Source organism: Scyliorhinus torazame, chromosome 1 (assembly GCF_047496885.1).
Source record: "Scyliorhinus torazame isolate Kashiwa2021f chromosome 1, sScyTor2.1, whole genome shotgun sequence".
Classification (NCBI taxonomy): domain Eukaryota; kingdom Metazoa; phylum Chordata; class Chondrichthyes; order Carcharhiniformes; family Scyliorhinidae; genus Scyliorhinus; species Scyliorhinus torazame.
In genome coordinates, this window is record NC_092707.1 from 8,513,215 (window position 1) to 8,534,486 (window position 21,272).

The 21,272-nt window shown below is 52.8% G+C and overlaps 1 protein-coding gene across 2 annotated transcripts in view; it reads left to right on the forward strand.

The window, feature by feature from the left end:
• adgrd1 (adhesion G protein-coupled receptor D1) overlaps window positions 1-21,272 on the forward strand; it is an 850,441-nt gene that overhangs the window by 543,557 nt on the left and 285,612 nt on the right. For both annotated transcript variants that reach the window (XM_072517886.1, XM_072517956.1), the window contains one exon: window positions 13,648-13,714. In XM_072517886.1, coding sequence (XP_072373987.1) covers window positions 13,648-13,714 — 67 coding nt within the window. The remainder of the gene's footprint in view (window positions 1-13,647; window positions 13,715-21,272) is intronic.

Sequence of the window (21,272 nt, forward strand, 5' to 3'; positions counted from 1 at the left end):
TGTGCGGAGTCTGCACGTTCTCCCCGTGTCTGCGTGGGTTTCCTCCGGGCGCTCCAGTTTCCTCCAACAATTCCCGAAAGACGTGCTGTCAGGTGAATTGGACATTCTGAATTCTCCCTCTGTGTACCCGAACAGGCGCCGGAATGTGGGGACAAGGGGCTTTTCACAGTAACTTCATTGCAGTGTTAATGTAAGCCTACTTGTGACAATAAAGATTATTAATTATTATTATTACCAAGGTGAGATGGTTAGTTACTCTCTTGTTGGAGATAGTACTGCTCCCTCAGTACTGACCCTCTGACAGTGCAGCGCTCCCTCAGTACTGTCCCTCTGACTGTGCGGCGCTCCCTCAGTACTGACCCTCTGACAGTGCAGCGCTCCCTCAGTACTGTCCCTCTGACTGTGCGGCGCTCCCTCAGTACTGACCCTCTGACAGTGCAGCACTCCCTCAGTACTGTCCCTCTGACTGTGCGGCGCTCCCTCAGTACTGACCCTCTGACAGTGCAGCGCTCCCTCAGTACTGTCCCTCTGACTGTGCGGCGCTCCCTCAGTACTGACCCTCTGACAGTGCAGCGCTCCCTCAGTACTGTCCCTCTGACTGTGCGGCGCTCCCTCAGTACTGACCCTCTGACCATGTGGCGCTCCCTCAGTACTGTCCCTATGACTGTGCGGCGCTCCCTCATTACTGACCCTCTGACCATGTGGCGCTCCCTCAGTACTGACCCTCTGACAGGGCAGCACTCCCTCATTACTGACCCTCTGACAGTGCGGCACTCCCTCAGTACTGACCCTCTGACAGTGCAGCACTCCCTCAGTACTGACCCTCTGGCAGTGCAGCACTCCCTCAGTACTGACCCTCTGACAGTGCGGCGCTCCCTCAGTACTGACCCTCTGACAGTGCAGCACTCCCTCAGTACTCATCCTCGAACAGTGTAGCACTCCCTCAGTACTGACTCTCTGACAGTGCAGCACTCCCTCAGTACTGACCCTCTGACAGTGCAGCACCAACTCAGTACTGACCCTCTGACAGTGCAGCACTCCCTCATTACTGACCCTCTGACAGTGCGGCGCTCCCTCAGTACTGACCCTCTGACAGTGCAGCACTCCCTCAGTACTAACCCTCTGACAGTGCAGCAGTCCCTCAGTACTGACCCTCTGACAGTGCAGCTCTTCCTCAGTACTGACCCTCTGACAGTGCGGCACTCCCTCAGTACTGACCCTCTGACAGTGCGGCACTCCCTCAGTACTCATCCTCTGGCAGTGCAGCACTCCCTCAGTACTCATCCTCTGACAGTGTAGCACTCCCTCAGTACTGACCCTCTGACAGTGCAGCACTCCTCCAGTACTGACTCTCTGACAGTGCAGCACTCCCTCAGTACTGACCCTCTGACAGTGCAGCACTCCCTCAGTACTGACTCTCTGACAGTGCAGCTCTTCCTCAGTACTGACCCTCTGACAGTGTAGCACTCCCTCAGTACTGACCCTCTGACAGTGCGGCACTCCCTCAGTACTGACTCTCTGGCAGTGCAGCACTCCCTCAGTACTCATCCTCTGACAGTGCGGCACTCCCTCAGTACTGACCCTCTGACAGTGCGGCACTCCCTCAGTACTGACCCTCTGACAGTGCGGCACTCCCTCAGTACTGACCCTCTGACAATACAGCATTCCCTCATTACTGACCCTCTGACAGTGCGGCACTCCCTCAGTACTGACCCTCTGACAGTGCGGCACTCCCTCAGTACTGACCCTCTGACAGTGCGGCACTCCCTCAGTACTGACTCTCTGACAGTGCAGCTCTTCCTCAGTACTGACTCTCTGACAGTGCAGCTCTTCCTCAGTACTGACCCTCTGACAGTGCAGCACCCCCTCAGTACTGACCCTCTGACAATACAGCATTCCCTCATTACTGACCCTCTGACAGTGCGGCACTCCCTCAGTACTGACCCTCTGACAGTGCGGCACTCCCTCAGTACTGACCCTCTGACAGTGCAGCACTCCCTCAGTACTCATCCTCTGACAGTGTAGCACTCCCTCAGTACTGACCCTCTGACAGTGTAGCACTCCCTCAGTACTCATCCTCTGACAGTGTAGCACTCCCTCAGTACTGACCCTCTGACAGTACAGCACTCCCTCAGTACTGACCCTCTGACAGTGCTGCACTCCCTCAGTACTGACCCTCTGACAGTGCCGCACTCCCTCAGTACTGACCCTCTGACAGTGCGGCACTCCCTCAGTACTGACCCTCCGACAGTGCGGTGCTCCCTCAGTACTGACCCTCTGATAGTGCGGCACTCCCTCAGTACTGACCCTCTGACCATGCGGCGCTTCCTCAGTACTGACCCTCTGACTGTGCGGCGCTCCCTCAGAACTGACCCTCTGACTGTGCGGCACTCCGACAGTGCAGCACTCCCTCAGTACTGACCCTCTGACCATGCGGCGCTCTCTCAGAACTGACCCTCTGACAGTGCAGCACTCCCTCAGTACTGACCCTCTGACAGTGCAGCTCTTCCTCAGTACTGACCCTCTGGCAGTGCAGCACCAACTCAGTACTGACCCCCTGACAGTGCAGAACTCCCTCAGAACTGACCCTCTGACAGTGCAGCACTCCCTCAGTACTGACCCTCTGACCATGCGGCGCTCCCTCAGTACTGACCCTCTGACTGTGCGGCGCTCCCTCAGAACTGACCCTCTGAATGTGCGGCACTCCCTCAGAACTGACCCTCTGACAGTGCAGCACTCCCTCAGTACTGACCCTCTGACCATGCGGCGCTCTCTCAGAACTGACCCTCTGACAGTGCAGCACTCCCTCAGTACTGAACCTCTGAAAGTGCAGCTCTTCCTCAGTACTGACCCTCTGACAGTGCAGCACTCCCTCAGTACTGACCCTCTGACCATGCGGCGCTCTCTCAGAACTGACCCTCTGACAGTGCAGCACTCCCTCAGTACTGACCCTCTGCAAGTGCAGCTCTTCCTCAGTACTGACCCTCTGACAGTGCAGCACTCCCTCAGTACTGACCCTCTCGCAGTGCAGCACTCCCTCAGTACTGACTCTCTGACAGTGTGGCACTCCCTCAGCACTGACCCTCTGACAGTGCAGCACTCACTCAGTACTGACCCTCTGACAGTACAGCACTCCCTCAGCATTGACCCTCTGACAGTGCAGCACTCCCTCAGTACTGACCCTCTGACAGTGCAGCACCAACTCAGTACTGATCCCCTGACAGTGCAGAACTCCCTCAGAACTGACCCTCTGACAGTGCGGCACTCCCTCAGTACTGACCCTCTGACAGTGCAGCACTCCCTCAGTACTGACCCTCTGACAGTGTGGCACTCCCTCAGTACTGACCCTCTGACAGTGTGGCACTCCTTCAGTACTGACCCTCTGACAGTGCGGCATGCCCTCAGTACTGACTCAGTACAGTACTGACCCTCTGACAGTGCAGCATTCTATGGAGAGTACTATATTTAGCTTTCACATTTATATTAGAAATCTAGTGCTAGGAAACAGATAGTTAACAGTAACTTTAAAAAATATATATATAAAAAATATTTTAAATTTTTAATTTTAATTAATTGACGCAATGTCAGTTAGAGGGGTGCAGTGCTCTGACTGTGAGATATGGCATGTCCAGGAGGCTTCCCGCGTCCCGGATTGCTTCATCTGCAGAAAGTGCACCCAACTGGAGCTCCTCACAGACCGCATGGTTCGGTTGGAGCAGCAATTGGATGCACTTAGGAGCATGCAGGTGGCGGAAAAAGTCATAGATCGCAGTTATGTAAATGTGGTCACACCCAAGGTGCAGGCAGAGAAATGGGTGACCACCAGAAAGGGCAGGCAGTCAGTGCAGGAATCCCCTGTGGTTGTCCCCCTCTCGAACAGATATACTCCTTTGGATACTGTCGGGGGGGATAGCCTATCAGGGGAAAACAGCAGCAGCCAGAGCAGTGGCACCACGGCTGGCTCTGATGTTCAGAAGGGAGGGTCAAAGCGCAGAAGAGCTAAAGTAATAGGGGTCTCGATAGTCAGGGGCACAGATAGGCGCTTCTGTGGACGTGAAAGAGACTCCAGGATGGTATGTTGCCTCCCTGGTGCCAGGGTCCAGGATGTCTCCGAACGGGTAGAGGGCATCCTGAAGGGGGAGGGCAAACAGGCAGAGGTCGTTGTACATATTGGTACTAACGACATAGGCAGGAAGGGGCATGAGGTCCTGCAGCAGGAGTTCAGGGAGCTAGGCAGAAAGTTAAAAGACAGGACCTCTAGGGTTGTAATCTCGGGATTACTCCCTGTGCCACGTGCCAGTGAGGCTAGAAATAGGAAAATAGAGCAGCTAAACACGTGGCTAAACAGCTGGTGTAGGAGGGAGGGTTTCCGTTATCTGGACCACTGGGAGCTCTTCCGGGGCAGGTGTGACCTGTATAAGATGGACGGGTTGCATTTAAACTGGAGAGGTATAAATATCCTGGCCGCGAGGTTTGCTAGTGTCACACGGGAGGGTTTAAACTAGTATGGCAGGGGGGTGGGCACGGGAGCAATAGGTCAGAGCATTGAGGGAGAACTAGGGAATAGGGACAGTGGGGCTCTGAGGCAGAGGAGACAGGGAGAAGTTGCTGAACACAGCGGGTCTGGTGGCCTGAAGTGCATATGTTTTAATGCAAGAAGTATTACGGGTAAGGCAGATGAACTTAGAGCTTGGATTAGTACTTGGAATTATGATGTTGTTGCCGTTACAGAGACCTGGTTGAGGGAAGGGCAGGATTGGCAGCTAAACATTCCAGGATTTAGATGTTTCAGGCGGGATAGAGGGGGATGTAAAAGGGGTGGCGGAGTTGCGCTACTGGTTAGGGAGAATATCACAGCTGTACTGCGGGAGGACACCTCAGAGGGCAGTGAGGCTATATGGGTAGAGATCAGGAATAAGAAGGGTGCAGTCACAATGTTGGGGGTTTACTACAGGCCTCCCAACAGCCAGCGGGAGATAGAGGATCAAATAGGTAGACAGATTTTAAAAAAGAGTAAAAGCAACAGGGTTGTGGTGATGGGAGACTTCAACTTCCCCAATATTGACTGGGACTCACTTAGTGCCAGGGGCTGAGATGGGGCGGAGTTTGTAAGGAGCATCCAGGAGGGCTTCTTAAAACAATATGGAGACAGTCCAACTAGGGAAGGGGCGGTACTGGACCTGGTATTGGGGAATGAGCCCGGCCAGGTGGTAGATGTTTCAGTAGGGGAGCATTTCGGTAACAGTGACCACAATTCAGTAAGTTTTAAAGTACTGGTGGACAAGGATAAGAGTGGTCCGAGGATGAATGTGCTAAATTGGGGGAAGGCTAATTATAACAATATTAGGTGGGAACTGAAGAACACAGATTGGGGGCGGATGTTTGAGGGCAAATCAACATCTGACATGTGGGAGGCTTTCAAGTGGCAGTTGAAAGGAATTCAGGACCAGCATGTTCCTGTGAGGAAGAAGGATAAATACGGCAATTTTCGGGAACCTTGGATAACGAGAGATATTGTAGGCCTCGTCAAAAAGAAAAAGGAGGCATTTGTCAGGGCTAAAAGACTGGGAACAGACGAAGCCTGTGTGGAATATAAGGAAAGTAGGAAGGAACTGAAGCAAGGAGTCAGGAGGGCTAGAAGGGGTCACGAAAAGTCATTGGCAAATAGGGTTAAGGAAAATCCCAAGGCTTTTTACACTACATAAAAAGCAAGAGGGTAGCCAGGGAAAGGGTTGGCCCACTGAAGGAGAGGCAAGGGAATCTATGTGTGGAGCCAGAGGAAATGGGCGACGTACTAAATGAATACTTTGCATCAGTATTCACCAAAGAGAAGAAATTGGTAGATGTTGAGTCTGGAGAAGGGTGCGTAGATAGCCTGGGTCACATTGAGATCCAAAAAGACGAGGTGTTGGGTGTCTTAAAAAAATATTAAGGTAGATAAGTCCCCAGGGCCTGATGGGATCTACCCCAGAATACTGAAGGAGGCTGGAGAGGAAATAGCTGAGGCCTTGACAGAAATCTTTGGATCCTCACTGCCTTCAGGTGATGTCCCGGAGGACTGGAGAATAGCCAATGTTGGTCCTCTGTTTAAGAAGGGTAGCAAGGATAATCCAGGGAACTACAGGCCGGTGAGCCTTACTTCAGTGGTAGGGAAATTACTGGAGAGAATTCTTCAAGACAGGATCTACTCCCATTTGGAAGCAAATGGACTTATTAGTGAGAGGCAGCATGGTTTTGTGAAGGGGAGGTCGTGTCTCACTAACTTGATAGAGTTTTTCGAGGAGGTCACTAAGATGATGGATGCAGGTAGGGCAGTGGATGTTGTCTATATGGACTTCAGTAAGGCCTTTGACAAGGTCCCTCATGGTAGATCAGTACAAAAGGTGAAGTCACACGGGATCAGGGGTGAGCTGGCAAGGTGGATACAGAACTGGCTAGGTCATAGAAGGCAGAGAGTAGCAATGGAAGGATGCTTTTCTAACTGGAGGGCTGTGACCAGTGGTGTTCCACAGGGATCAGTGCTGGGACCCTTGCTGTTTGTAGTATATATAAATGATTTGGAGGAAAATGTAACTGGTCTGATTAGTAAGTTTGCAGACGACACAAAGGTTGGTGGAATTGCGGATTGCGATGAGGACTGTCAGAGGATACAGCAGGATTTAGATTGTTTGGAGACTTGGGCGGAGAGATGGCAGATGGAGTTTAATCTGGACAAATGTGAGGTAATGCATTTTGGAAGGTCTAATGCAGGTAGGGAATATACAGTGAATGGTAGAACCCTCAAGAGTATTGAAAGTCAAAGAGATCTAGGAGTACAGGTCCACAGGTCACTGAAAGGGGCAACGCAGGTGGAGAAGGTAGTCAAGAAGGCATACGGCATGCTTGCCTTCATTGGCCGGGGCATTGAGTATAAGAATTGGGAAGTCATGTTGCAGCTGTATAGAACCTTAGTTAGGCCACACTTGGAGTATAGTGTTCAATTCTGGTCGCCACACTACCAGAAGGATGTGGAGGCTTTAGAGAGGGTGCAGAAGAGATTTACCAGAATGCTGCCTGGTATGGAGGGCATTAGCTATGAGGAGCGGTTGAATAAACTCGGTTTGTTCTCACTGGAAGAAAGGAGGTTGAGGGGCGACCTGATAGAGGTCTATAAAATTATGAGGGGCATAGACAGAGTGGATAGTCAGAGGCTTTTCCCCGGGGTAGAGGGGTCAATTACTAGGGGGCATAGGTTTAAGGTGAGAGGGGCAAGGTTTAGAGTAGATGTACGAGGCAAGTTTTTTATGCAGAGGGTAGTGGGTGCCTGGAACTTGCTGCCGGAGGAGGTGGTGGAAGCAGGGACGATAGTGACATTTAAGGGGCATCTTGACAAATATATGAATAGGATGGGAATAGAGGGATACGGACCCAGGAAGTGCAGAAGGTTGTAGTTTAGTCGGGCTGCATGGTCGGCGCGGGCTTGGAGGGCCGAAGGGCCTGTTCCTGTGCTGTACATTTCTTAGTTCTTTGTTCATTCCCTCAGTACTGACCCTCTGACCGTGCGGCGCTCCCTCAGACCTGACCCTCTGACCGTGCGGCGCTCTCTCAGAACTGGTCCTCTGACAGTGCAGCACTCCCTCAGTACTCATCCTCTGACAGTGTGGCACTCCCTCAGTACTGACCCTCTGACAGTGCAGCACCAACTCAGAACTGGTCCTCTGACAGTGCAGCACTCCCTCGGTACTCATCCTCTGACAGTGTAGCACTCCCTCAGTACTGACCCTCTGACAGTGTGGCACTCCCTCAGTACTGACCCTCTGACAGTGCGGCACTCCCTCAGAACTGACCCTCTGACAGTGCGGCACTCCCTCAGTACTGACCCTCTGACAGTGTGGCACTCCCTCAGTACTGACCCTCTGACAGTGCGGCCCTCCCTCAGTACTGACCCTCTGACAGTGCAGCACTCCCTCAGTACTGACCCTCTGACAGTGCGGCACTCCCTCAGTACTGACTCTCTGACAGTGCAGCACTCCCTCAGTACTGACCCTCTGACAGTGCAGCACACCCTCAGTACTGACCCTCTGACAGTGCGGCACTCCCTCAGTACTGACCCTCTGACAGTGCAGCACTCCCTCAGTACTGACCCTCTGACAGTGCGGCACTCCCTCAGTACTGACCCTCTGACAGTGCAGCACTCCCTCAGTACTGACCCTCTGACAGTGCAGCACTCCCTCAGTACTGACCCTCTGACAGTGCAGCACTCCCTCAGTACTGACCCTCTGACAGTGCGGCACTCCCTCAGTACTGACCTTCTGACAGTGCAGCACTCCCTCAGTACTGACCCTCTGACAGTGCAGCGCTCCCTCAGTACTGAACCTCTGACAGTGCGGCACTCCCTCAGTACTGACCCTCTGACAGTGCAGCACTCCCTCAGCACTGACCCTCTGACAGTGCAGCACTCCCTCAGTACTGACTCTCAGACAAGCAACGCTCCCTCAGTACTGACCCTCTGACAGTGCAGCACTCCCTCAGTACTGACCCTCTGACAGTGCAGCACTCCCTCAGTACTGACCCTCTGACAGTGCTGCACTCCCTCAGTACTGACCCTCTGACAGTGCAGCGCTCACTCAGTACTGACCCTCTGACAGTGCAGCTCTCCCTCAGTACTGACCCTCTGACAGTGCAGCACTCCCTCAGTACTGACTCTCTGACAGTGCGGCACTCCCTCAGTACTGACCCTCTGACAGTGCAGCGCTCCCTCAGTACTGACCCTCTGACAGTGCAGCACTCCCTCAGTACTGACTCTCAGACAAGCAATGCTCCCTCAGCACTGACCCTCTGACAGTGCAGCACTCCCTCAGTACTGTCTCTCTGACAGTGCAGCGCTCCCTCAGTACTGACCCTCTGACAGTGCGGCACTCCCTCAGTACTGACCCTCTGACAATACAGCACTCCCTCAGTACTGACCCTCTGACTGTGCAGCACTCCCTCAGTACTGACTCTCAGACAAGCAACGCTCCCTCAGTACTGACCCTCTGACAGTGCAGCACTCACTCAGTACTGTCCCTCTGACAGTGCAGCACTCCCTCAGTACTGACCCTCTGACAGTGCAGCACTCCCTCAGTACTGACCCTCTGACAGTGCAGCACACCCTCAGTACTGACCCTCTGACAGTGCAGCACTCCCTCAGTACTGACCCTCTGACAGTGCAGCACTCCCTCATTACTGACCCTCTGACAGTGCAGCACTCCCTCAGTACTGTCTCTCTGACAGTGCAGCGCTCCCTCAGTACTGACCCTCTGACAGTGCGGCACTCCCTCAGTACTGACCCTCTGACAATACAGCACTCCCTCAGTACTGACCCTCTGACTGTGCAGCACTCCCTCAGTACTGACTCTCAGACAAGCAACGCTCCCTCAGTACTGACCCTCTGACAGTGCAGCACTCACTCAGTACTGTCCCTCTGACAGTGCAGCACTCCCTCAGTACTGACCCTCTGACAGTGCAGCACTCCCTCAGTACTGACCCTCTGACAGTGCAGCACACCCTCAGTACTGACTCTCAGACAAGCAACGCTCCCTCAGTACTGACCCTCTGACAGTGCAGCACTCACTCAGTACTGTCCCTCTGACAGTGCAGCACTCCCTCAGTACTGACCCTCTGACAGTGCAGCACTCCCTCAGTACTGACCCTCTGACAGTGCAGCACACCCTCAGTACTGACCCTCTGACAGTGCAGCACTCCCTCAGTACTGACCCTCTGACAGTGCAGCACTCCCTCATTACTGACCCTCTGACAGTGCGGCACTCCCTCAGTACTGACCCTCTGACAGTGCAGCGCTCCCTCAGTACTGAGTCTCTGACAGTGCAGCACTCCCTCAGTACTGACCCTCTGACAGTGCAGCATACCCTCAGTACTGACCCTCTGACAGTGTAGCACTCCCTCAGTACTGACCCTCTGACAGTGCGGCACTCCCTCAGTACTGACCCTCTGACAGTGCGGCACTCCCTCAGTACTGACCCTCTGACAATACAGCACTCCCTCAGTACTGACCCTCTGACTGTGCAGCACTCCGTCAGTACTGACTCTCAGACAGTGCAGCACTCCCTCAGTACTGACCCTCTGACAGTGCAGCGCTCCCTCAGTACTGAGTCTCTGACAGTGCAGCACTCCCTCAGTACTGACCCTCTGACAGTGCAGCATACCCTCAGTACTGACCCTCTGACAGTGTAGCACTCCCTCAGTACTGACCCTCTGACAGTGCGGCACTCCCTCAGTACTGACCCTCTGACAGTGCGGCACTCCCTCAGTACTGACCCTCTGACAATACAGCACTCCCTCAGTACTGACCCTCTGACTGTGCAGCACTCCCTCAGTACTGACTCTCAGACAAGCAACGCTCCCTCAGTACTGACCCTCTGACAGTGCGGCACTCCCTCAGTACTGAGCCTCTGACAGTGCGGCACTCCCTCAGTACTGAGCCTCTGACAGTGCTGCACTCCCTCAGTACTGACCCTCTGACAGTGCAGCACTCCCTCAGTACTGACCCTCTGACAGTGCAGCACACCCTCAGTACTGACTCTCAGACAAGCAACGCTCCCTCAGTACTGACCCTCTGACAGTGCAGCACTCACTCAGTACTGTCCCTCTGACAGTGCAGCACTCCCTCAGTACTGACCCTCTGACAGTGCAGCACTCCCTCAGTACTGACCCTCTGACAGTGCAGCACACCCTCAGTACTGACCCTCTGACAGTGCAGCACTCCCTCAGTACTGACCCTCTGACAGTGCAGCACTCCCTCATTACTGACCCTCTGACAGTGCGGCACTCCCTCAGTACTGACCCTCTGACAGTGCAGCGCTCCCTCAGTACTGAGTCTCTGACAGTGCAGCACTCCCTCAGTACTGACCCTCTGACAGTGCAGCATACCCTCAGTACTGACCCTCTGACAGTGCAGCACTCCCTCAGTACTGACCCTCTGACAGTGCGGCACTCCCTCAGTACTGACCCTCTGACAGTGCGGCACTCCCTCAGTACTGACCCTCTGACAATACAGCACTCCCTCAGTACTGACCCTCTGACTGTGCAGCACTCCGTCAGTACTGACTCTCAGACAGTGCAGCACTCCCTCAGTACTGACCCTCTGACAGTGCAGCGCTCCCTCAGTACTGAGTCTCTGACAGTGCAGCACTCCCTCAGTACTGACCCTCTGACAGTGCTGCATACCCTCAGTACTGACCCTCTGACAGTGTAGCACTCCCTCAGTACTGACCCTCTGACAGTGCGGCACTCCCTCAGTACTGACCCTCTGACAGTGCGGCACTCCCTCAGTACTGACCCTCTGACAATACAGCACTCCCTCAGTACTGACCCTCTGACTGTGCAGCACTCCCTCAGTACTGACTCTCAGACAAGCAACGCTCCCTCAGTACTGACCCTCTGACAGTGCGGCACTCCCTCAGTACTGAGCCTCTGACAGTGCGGCACTCCCTCAGTACTGAGCCTCTGACAGTGCGGCACTCCCTCAGTACTGACCCTCTGACAGTGCGGCACTCCCTCAGTACTGACCCTCTGACAGTGCAGCACTCCCTCAGTACTGACCCTCTGACAGTGCAGCACTCCCTCAGTACTGACCCTCTGACAGTGCGGCACTCCCTCAGTACTGACCCTCTGACAGTGCAGCGCTCCCTCAGTACTGAGTCTCTGACAGTGCAGCACTCCCTCAGTACTGACCCTCTGACAGTGCAGCATACCCTCAGTACTGACCCTCTGACAGTGTAGCACTCCCTCAGTACTGACCCTCTGACAGTGCGGCACTCCCTCAGTACTGACCCTCTGACAGTGCGGCACTCCCTCAGTACTGACCCTCTGACAATACAGCACTCCCTCAGTACTGACCCTCTGACTGTGCAGCACTCCCTCAGTACTGACTCTCAGACAAGCAACGCTCCCTCAGTACTGACCCTCTGACAGTGCGGCACTCCCTCAGTACTGAGCCTCTGACAGTGCGGCACTCCCTCAGTACTGACCCTCTGACAGTGCAGCACTCCCTCAGTACTGACCCTCTGACAGTGCAGCACTCACTCAGTACTGTCCCTCTGACAGTGCAGCACTCCCTCAGTACTGACCCTCTGACAGTGCAGCACTCCCTCAGTACTGACCCTCTGACAGTGCAGCACACCCTCAGTACTGACCCTCTGACAGTGCAGCACTCCCTCAGTACTGACCCTCTGACAGTGCAGCACTCCCTCATTACTGACCCTCTGACAGTGCGGCACTCCCTCAGTACTGACCCTCTGACAGTGCAGCGCTCCCTCAGTTCTGAGTCTCTGACAGTGCAGCACTCCCTCAGTACTGACCCTCTGACAGTGCAGCATACCCTCAGTACTGACCCTCTGACAGTGTAGCACTCCCTCAGTACTGACCCTCTGACAGTGCGGCACTCCCTCAGTACTGACCCTCTGACAGTGCGGCACTCCCTCAGTACTGACCCTCTGACAATACAGCACTCCCTCAGTACTGACCCTCTGACTGTGCAGCACTCCGTCAGTACTGACTCTCAGACAGTGCAGCACTCCCTCAGTACTGACCCTCTGACAGTGCAGCGCTCCCTCAGTACTGAGTCTCTGACAGTGCAGCACTCCCTCAGTACTGACCCTCTGACAGTGCAGCATACCCTCAGTACTGACCCTCTGACAGTGTAGCACTCCCTCAGTACTGACCCTCTGACAGTGCGGCACTCCCTCAGTACTGACCCTCTGACAGTGCGGCACTCCCTCAGTACTGACCCTCTGACAATACAGCACTCCCTCAGTACTGACCCTCTGACTGTGCAGCACTCCCTCAGTACTGACTCTCAGACAAGCAACGCTCCCTCAGTACTGACCCTCTGACAGTGCGGCACTCCCTCAGTACTGAGCCTCTGACAGTGCGGCACTCCCTCAGTACTGAGCCTCTGACAGTGCGGCACTCCCTCAGTACTGACCCTCTGACAGTGCGGCACTCCCTCAGTACTGACCCTCTGACAGTGCAGCACTCCCTCAGTACTGACCCTCTGACAGTGCAGCACTCCCTCAGTACTGACCCTCTGACAGTGCGGCACTCCCTCAGTACTGACCCTCTGACAGTGCGGCACTCCCTCAGTACTGACCCTCTGACAGTGCGGCACTCCCTCAGTACTGACCCTCTGACAGTGCAGCACTCCCTCAGTACTGACCCTCTGACAGTGCAGCACTCCCTCAGTACTGACCCTCTGACAGTGCAGCGCTCCCTCAGTACTGACTCTCGGACAAGCAACTCTCCCTCAGTACTGACCCTCTGACAACACGGTGCTCCCTCAGTACTAAGTATCAGCCTTGTTTTTGTATTTTGAAGTGAAACCTGAATTTTCTGACCCATAGGTGAGATTTGTGCCCCCGATTCACCGCTCAGACGGTGGAATTGAAACAAACATTGAGAAGGCTGTATAACGGGCGGCTAAATTGATATGTGTTGCTGGACACCCCGTTGAGGTGTGAGTCAACATTACCCAGGCAGTACAGAGCCTGTGAATAAACTGATTGCACACCATTCCCTGGGATTTGCCCAGATTGTGATTTGATTGTGAATTTTGTATTCTTCTGTAATCACTGCTTGACGCTGTTGTTCATTTCCCTCTTGCTCCTGCAGCTGCTGGTTGTCTATTGAACGAGGAGCCATCTGGGCGTTTGTGGCCCCTGCGTTGTTTGTGGTTGTGGTAAGTGACAATCGCGCACCGCACACATCCAATGTCAGACTACACATGTTTGAACGTGCACGCTGAATATAGACATTTTCGCAGTCCCGATAGGAATGACGTCTGGGGGAATCTGGAACAAACTTTAATAGCATCAGGCTGAAGATTTCTCTGTGTGCTTTGCTGGCTCGGGAATGGCGAATGGCCACAATGTTTAGAATCAGAGTTTGAACCCTTTCCAGCTCTGTAAATAATCATTTTATCATTAATTTGCTCCTGATTTCTTTATGGAAACTTTGCTGGAGTGAAATAATCCAGCAATTAAAATAATTGACGAAAGAAGCAGAGGGATGATGAGGACAAATATTTTTTTAATGCAGTGAGCTGGAATGCAGATTTAACTGTCACTCTGACGGGAGGATAGGTAAATGCTTGCAATGGGGGACGATAGCAGGGATACGGGGTAAGAGTTGGCTTGTGACTGATTGCACTGTTCTTCCAAAGAGCTGGCTCACGTACAGTGGGCTGAGTGGCCTATTTCTGTGCTGTAGGATTCCCTGGTTACTGAAGCTTCCCTTCCTGCGGTGCAGAATGCCCAAGTGCTGGTCGTTCTTCCACAAACGCAGCAATCTAAAACCTCTCGCCCAAGAGCTAGCCAGTTGGTCGTTTTATTGCTCAGGCTGAATTCGGGTCCCTGTCGGGAGCTAAGGTTCGCATCATTCCATTTCCTTTCCCTCAACCTTTTTCGAGTCTTTCGCTAAATTATGCAGCGGGCGCGATCCAGTCTCCACAAATGGGGACCTATGGAACGGCACTCGTGGGCGTCTCCCAGGTGATTGGAAGCCCCCAGATGTATGCCCTTTGTGCAGGGTGGTGCTCTGTCACTGCTGGTGCCCCTGGGTACCCTGGCAGTACCAGCCTGGGTGCCAGCCTGGCATTGCCAAAATGCCCAAGTGGCATTTTTCATGTGCTGGCGATTGGCTCGGGTGCCCTGGGTGGGTGTTGGGGGTGTGCGAGGGGGGGGGGGGGGGGCAGGGACCCTCGCACAGTGAGTTGGGGCTTGAGGGGGTCGGGCGTCGCGTCGGGGGCCTTGGAGTTTTTAAATGGCACCAATTTTAAATGGCGTCCCGATCTCTCTCTATACTGAGGAGTTCCGGTGAGTTGAGCTCCTCGGTGAAGAAACGGGGCTATGAGCAGCCTCGGCCGTGCGTTCCCCGCTGAGGCCCCTTCTTTAACGTGAGTGGCGTCGTAATAGCCTTGTGTTTCTCGTCGCTGCGTGTGCTGGGAGACACGCAGCTAAACACGCTCGCTATGGGTCTTTGTTCCCATGTAGTTGAATCGTGCCTCGTGTCTTTCTTCAATACAGTTGTTGGTTCAGCATCAACCACCACTTGTCACAATGCTATTTATGTTCCAGTAACTCTGCCTCAAAGGTTAGTTGAGTGTCCTCGGTGACATCATTTAAACCCGATTAGCATCTCACGACTCTCCCCGAAGTCTCGTTGGTAAATGTGTCACGTGAAACAGTGCTGACAGCAGCAACCTGCCCACATTGAGTTATCCACTCTCAATCTCAACGGTGGGACAGACGTGACTCGACTTCAGAAACCCGGGAGACAATCGCTTGCTTCGTAAAAACCTGGGCATTCTGATCTCCCCCCCCACCCCCCCGAAGGTGACCCTGCCCTGCCACCCGGTGACGGAGTGTGTGGGGCATGCAACACCCCATGGATATCAGCTGGACCGGAAGATCATTGGCGGGGTAAAGAAAAGCCTGGGAAATTCCTCTTTGACTCCCTTAGATCCAAACTCACCCAGTTGACCACTGTGGCTCTGCCTTGGAGACAGGTCGGCCGTTCCTTCACTCTCACTGGGTCAAAATCCTGGAACCCCCTCCCTATCAGCACGGTGGGTGTACCTACACCTCAGGAAATCATAAAAACGATTTTGTTGGAACGCTGTCTATTAGAACACAATTTATTCCCTTTATCACATGAACTTCAATCAAATCGCCCATAATTCGGCACGTCACTGATGTGAGAAAAGTGAACTCTTTGTCTATATTGGTAATGATGCTTTAAACTGGGAATTAAACTCATTGGTCCTCCTTGTTCCCCTTTCCCAAGCTTCAGTGTCAATCACCATCACCACCAGCTATTTGTACAAAGAATAATCAAGTTGGAAATATGATGAGTAGAACCTTTGTAAATCCCAAGAGAGTGCCTGAAGTGCAGCCAATCAGGTACTGGTAGCAGGAGGGGCAAGGCCTTGTTTAATGACCTCACATGCTCACTGACAAGTTCTTTCAGAAGACTTTGGTTTTAATGTATGCAATGCGTAGCCAAGTCGGGTTTCTGAACCAGAAGCAGAAAATGCTGGAACACTCCGAATGTCTGGCAACATCTGCCCAGAGAGAAGCATAGAGCGTAGAATCCGCTCAGAGCAGAAGGAAGCCATTCAGCCCTTTGAATCTGCACCGGCCCTTGGAAACAGACCCCCCCCCCCCCCCCCCTAGGCCCATGCTCCGTAACCCAGTAACCCCACCTAACCTGTTTGGACCCTAAGGGCAATTTATCATGGCCAATCCACCTAACCTGCACATCTTTGGACTGTGGGAGGAAACCGGAGCACCCGGAGGAAACCCACGCAGACACGGGGAGGATGTGCAGACTCCGCACAGGTAGTCACCCGAGGCTGGATTCGAATCGGGGTCCCTGGAGCTGTGAGACAGCAGTGCTAACCACTGTGCCGCCGTGGAGTGTGTGACTTCCACCGGTGACAGTGCGATTAAAATGGGAGAAACACATGCGGCCAGAATTGGAGGAATGCTCAAATCTCGGAGAGCTGTAGCCAGGAGGAGATTATAGGGATAGGGAGGGGCGAGGGCGTGAAGGGGTTTTCCCTACTGTTTTACCTACCTAATGTCAGGGCCTAGACTTCAGTTTCTCAACCGGAAGTGCAGGTGAGGTGGATTGGCCGTGCTAAATTGCCCCTTGGTGTCTGAAGACGTGAAGGTTAACTGGGGTTACGGGGAGAGGGCGGGGGAGGGTTGGGCCTAGGTAGGGGGCTCTTTCAGAGGGTGTGTGCAGACCTGATGGGCTGAATGACCTCCCTCGGCACTGTAGGGATTCTATGACACTCGCTCAGTACTGCAGTGGGATGGCCAAATTCAGTTTTGTGCTCACCTGCTTGGAGACCCTCAACATCAATTATCACGTTGCTGATTGGGGGAGCTTGCATTGTGCTCATTGGCTGTCACATCCCCTCATTGCAACCCTTCAAAAAGTACACCATTGGCTGTAAAGCACGTTGGGATATTCTAAGATACAGAAAGGCGCGAGCGATCCACAGCTTCTGTCTGTCTCTATCTTCCGATACTTCGCTCAGTCACCGGATCCATCCGAGATTCTGCCTTGAAGTGTATTTCAGCCTCATTGCCGGAACAAACACATTCTAAATCTGGCAACTTCAAAAGGTTTAGAAGCAGACAAGTGTGCTTCTGCTACAAATGTTTTGTGGCCAGGATTTGAAGACAAAGCTCTGGGATCAGAAGCGTTTGAAGACGAGGTGAAATCTGAAGGGTGAAGGGCATTAAGGAGTTTGTGCTTGACAGGTTTTCAGGGTTTTTGTGCCAGGTATTAAATACCAATTGAGAAAAGCAGAGATGACCTTTGAAGAGAAGTTGCTGCTGTTGATCTTTGATAACCACTCGGGTTCAGAGCAAGGTTTTCTAAGATATAAAGTTGTCCAATAGGAAATCACACAATCGTTACAGCACATAAGGAGGCTCTTCAGTCTATCGTGTCTATTTGGCTTTCTAAAGAAGCAATTCACTCCCAGATCTCCTCCCACCAGCCTTTGCATTCATCCTCTTCAGATACTTTGATTGAATCTGTCTCCACCACACTCACAGACAGTACATTCCAGATCCGAACCACTCGCTGTGTGAATCTGCCTCCACCACACTCTCAGACAGTACATTCCAGATCCTAACAATTCGCTGTGTGAATCTGTCTCCACCACACTCACAGACAGTATATTCCAGATCCTAACCACTCGCTGTGTGAATCTGTCTCCACCACACTCTCAGAAAGTACATTCCAGATCCTAACCACTCGCTGTGTGAATCTGCCTCCACCACACTCACAGACAGTACATTCCAGATCCTAACCATTCGCTGTGTGAATCTGTCTCCACCACACTCTCAGACAGTACATTCCAGATCCTAACCACTCGCTGTGTGAATCTGCCTCCACCACACTCACAGACAGTACATTCCAGATCCTAACCACTCGCTGTGTGAATCTGCCTCCACCACACTCACAGTACATTCCAGATCCTAACCACTCGCTGTGTGAATCTGTGTCCACCACACTCTCAGACAGTGCATTCCAGATCCTAACCCCTCGCTATGTGAATCTGCCTCCACCACACTCACAGACAGTATATTCCAGATCCTAACCACTCGCTGTGTGAATCTGTCTCCACCACATCTCTCAGACAGTACATTCCAGATCCTAACCACTCGCTGTGTGAATCTGCCTCCACCACACTCACAGACAGTACATTCCAGATCCTAACCACTCGCTGTGTGAATCTGCCTCCACCACACTCACAGACAGTACATTCCAGATCCTAACCACTCGCTGTGTGAATCTGCCTTCACCACACTCACAGACAGTACATTCCAGATCCTAACCACTCGCTGTGTGAATCTGCCTCCACCACACTCACAGACAGTACATTCCAGATCCTAACCACTCGCTGTGTGAATCTGCCTCCACCACACTCATAGACAGTACATTCCAGATCCTAACCACTCGCTGTGTGAATCTGCCTCCACCACACTCACAGACAGTACATTCCGGATCCTACCCACTCGCTGTGTGAATCTCTCTCCACCACACTCACAGACAGTACATTCCAGATCCTAACCACTCGCTGTGTGAATCTGCCTCCACCACACTCTCAGACAGTACATTCCGGATCCTAACCACTCGCTGTGTGAATCTCTCTCCACCACACATAGCCAGTGCATTCCAGATCCTAACCACTCGCTGTGTGAATCTGTCTCCACCACACTCACAGACAGGACATTCCAGACCCTAACCACTTGCTGTGCGAATCTGCCTCCACCACACTCACAGACAGTGCATTCCAGATCCTAACCACTCGCTGTGTGAATCTGCCTCCACCACACTCACAGACAGTGCATTCCAGATCCTAACCACTCGCTGTGTGAATCTCTCTCCACCACACATAGACAGTGCATTCCAGATCCTAACCACTCGCTGTGTGAATCTGTCTCCACCACACTCACAGACAGTGCATTCCAGATCCTAACCACTCGCTGTGTGAATCTGCCTCCACCACACTCACAGACAGTACATTCCAGATACTAACCGCTCGCTATGTGAATCTGCCTCCACCACACTCTCAGACAGTGCATTCCAGATCCTAACCACACACTGTGTGAATCTGTCTCCACCACACTCTCAGACAGTGCATTCCAGATCCTAACCACTCGCTGTGTGAATCTGTCTCCACCACACTCCCAGACAGTACATTCCAGATCCTAACCACTCGCTGTGTGAATCTGTCTCCACCACATCTCTCAGACAGTACATTCCAGATCCTAACCACTCGCTGTGTGAATCTGCCTCCACCACACTCACAGACAGTACATTCCAGATCCTAACCACTCGCTGTGTGAATCTGCCTCCACCACACTCACAGACAGTACATTCCAGATCCTAACCACTCGCTGTGTGAATCTGCCTCCACCACACTCTGAGAGAACATTCCAGATCCTAACCACTCGCTGTGTGAATCTGTCTCCACCACACTCACAGACAGAGCATTCCAGATCCTAACCACTCGCTGTGTGAATCTGCCTCCACCACACTCACAGACAGTACATTCCGGATCCGAACCACTCGCTGTGTGAATCTGCCTCCACCACACTCTCAGACAGTACATTCCAGATCCTAACCATTCGCTGTGTGAATCTGTCTCCACCACACTCACAGACAGTATATTCCAGATCCTAACCACTCGCTGTGTGAATCTGTCTCCACCACACTCTCAGAAAGTACATTCCAGATCCTAACCACTCGCTGTGTGAATCTGCCTCCACCACACTCACAGACAGTACATTCCAGATCCTAACCATTCGCTGTGTGAATCTGTCTCCACCACACTCTCAGACAGTACATTCCAGATCCTAACCACTCGCTGTGTGAATCTGCCTCCACCACACTCACAGACAGTACATTCCAGATCCTAACCACTCGCTGTGTGAATCTGCCTCCACCACACTCACAGTACATTCCAGATCCTAACCACTCACTGTGTGAATCTGTCTCCACCACACTCTCACACAGTACATTCCAGAGCCTAAGCACTCGCTGTGTGAATCTGTCTCCACCACACTCTCAGACAGTACATTCCAGATCCTAACCACTCGCTTGTGAATCTGCCTCCACCACACTCACAGACAGTACATTCCAGATCCTAACCACTCGCTGTGTGAATCTGCCTCCACCACACTCACAGACAGTACATTCCAGATCCTAACCACTCGCTGTGTGAATCTGCCTCCACCACACTCACAGACAGTACATTCCAGATCCTAACCACTCGCTGTGTGAATCTGCCTCCACCACACTCACAGACAGTACATTCCGGATCCTACCCACTCGCTGTGTGAATCTCTCTCCACCACACTCACAGACAGTACATTCCAGATCCTAACCACTCGCTGTGTGAATCTGCCTCCACCACACTCTCAGACAGTACATTCCGGATCCTAACCACTCGCTGTGTGAATCTCTCTCCACCACACATAGCCAGTGCATTCCATATCCTAACCACTCGCTGTGTGAATCTGTCTCCACCACACTCACAGACAGGACATTCCAGACCCTAACCACTTGCTGTGTGAATCTGCCTCCACCACACTCACAGACAGTGCATTCCAGATCCTAACCACTCGCTGTGTGAATCTGCCTCCACCACACTCACAGACAGTGCATTCCAGATCCTAACCACTCGCTGTGTGAATCTCTCTCCACCACACATAGACAGTGCATTCCAGATCCTAACCACTCGCTGTGTGAATCTGTCTCCACCACACTCACAGACAGTGCATTCCAGATCCTAACCACTCGCTGTGTGAATCTGCCTCCACCACACTCACAGACAGTACATTCCAGATCCTAACCACTCGCTGTGTGAATCTGCCTTCACCACACTCACAGACAGTACATTCCAGATCCTAACCACTCGCTGTGTGAATCTGCCTCCACCACACTCACAGACAGTACATTCCAGATCCTAACCGCTCGCTATGTGAATCTGCCTCCACCACACTCTCAGACAGTGCATTCCAGATCCTAACCACACACTGTGTGAATCTGTCTCCACCACACTCTCAGACAGTGCATTCCAGATCCTAACCACTCGCTGTGTGAATCTGTCTCCACCACACTCCCAGACAGTACATTCCAGATCCTAACCACTCGCTGTGTGAATCTGTCTCCACCACATCTCTCAGACAGTACATTCCAGATCCTAACCA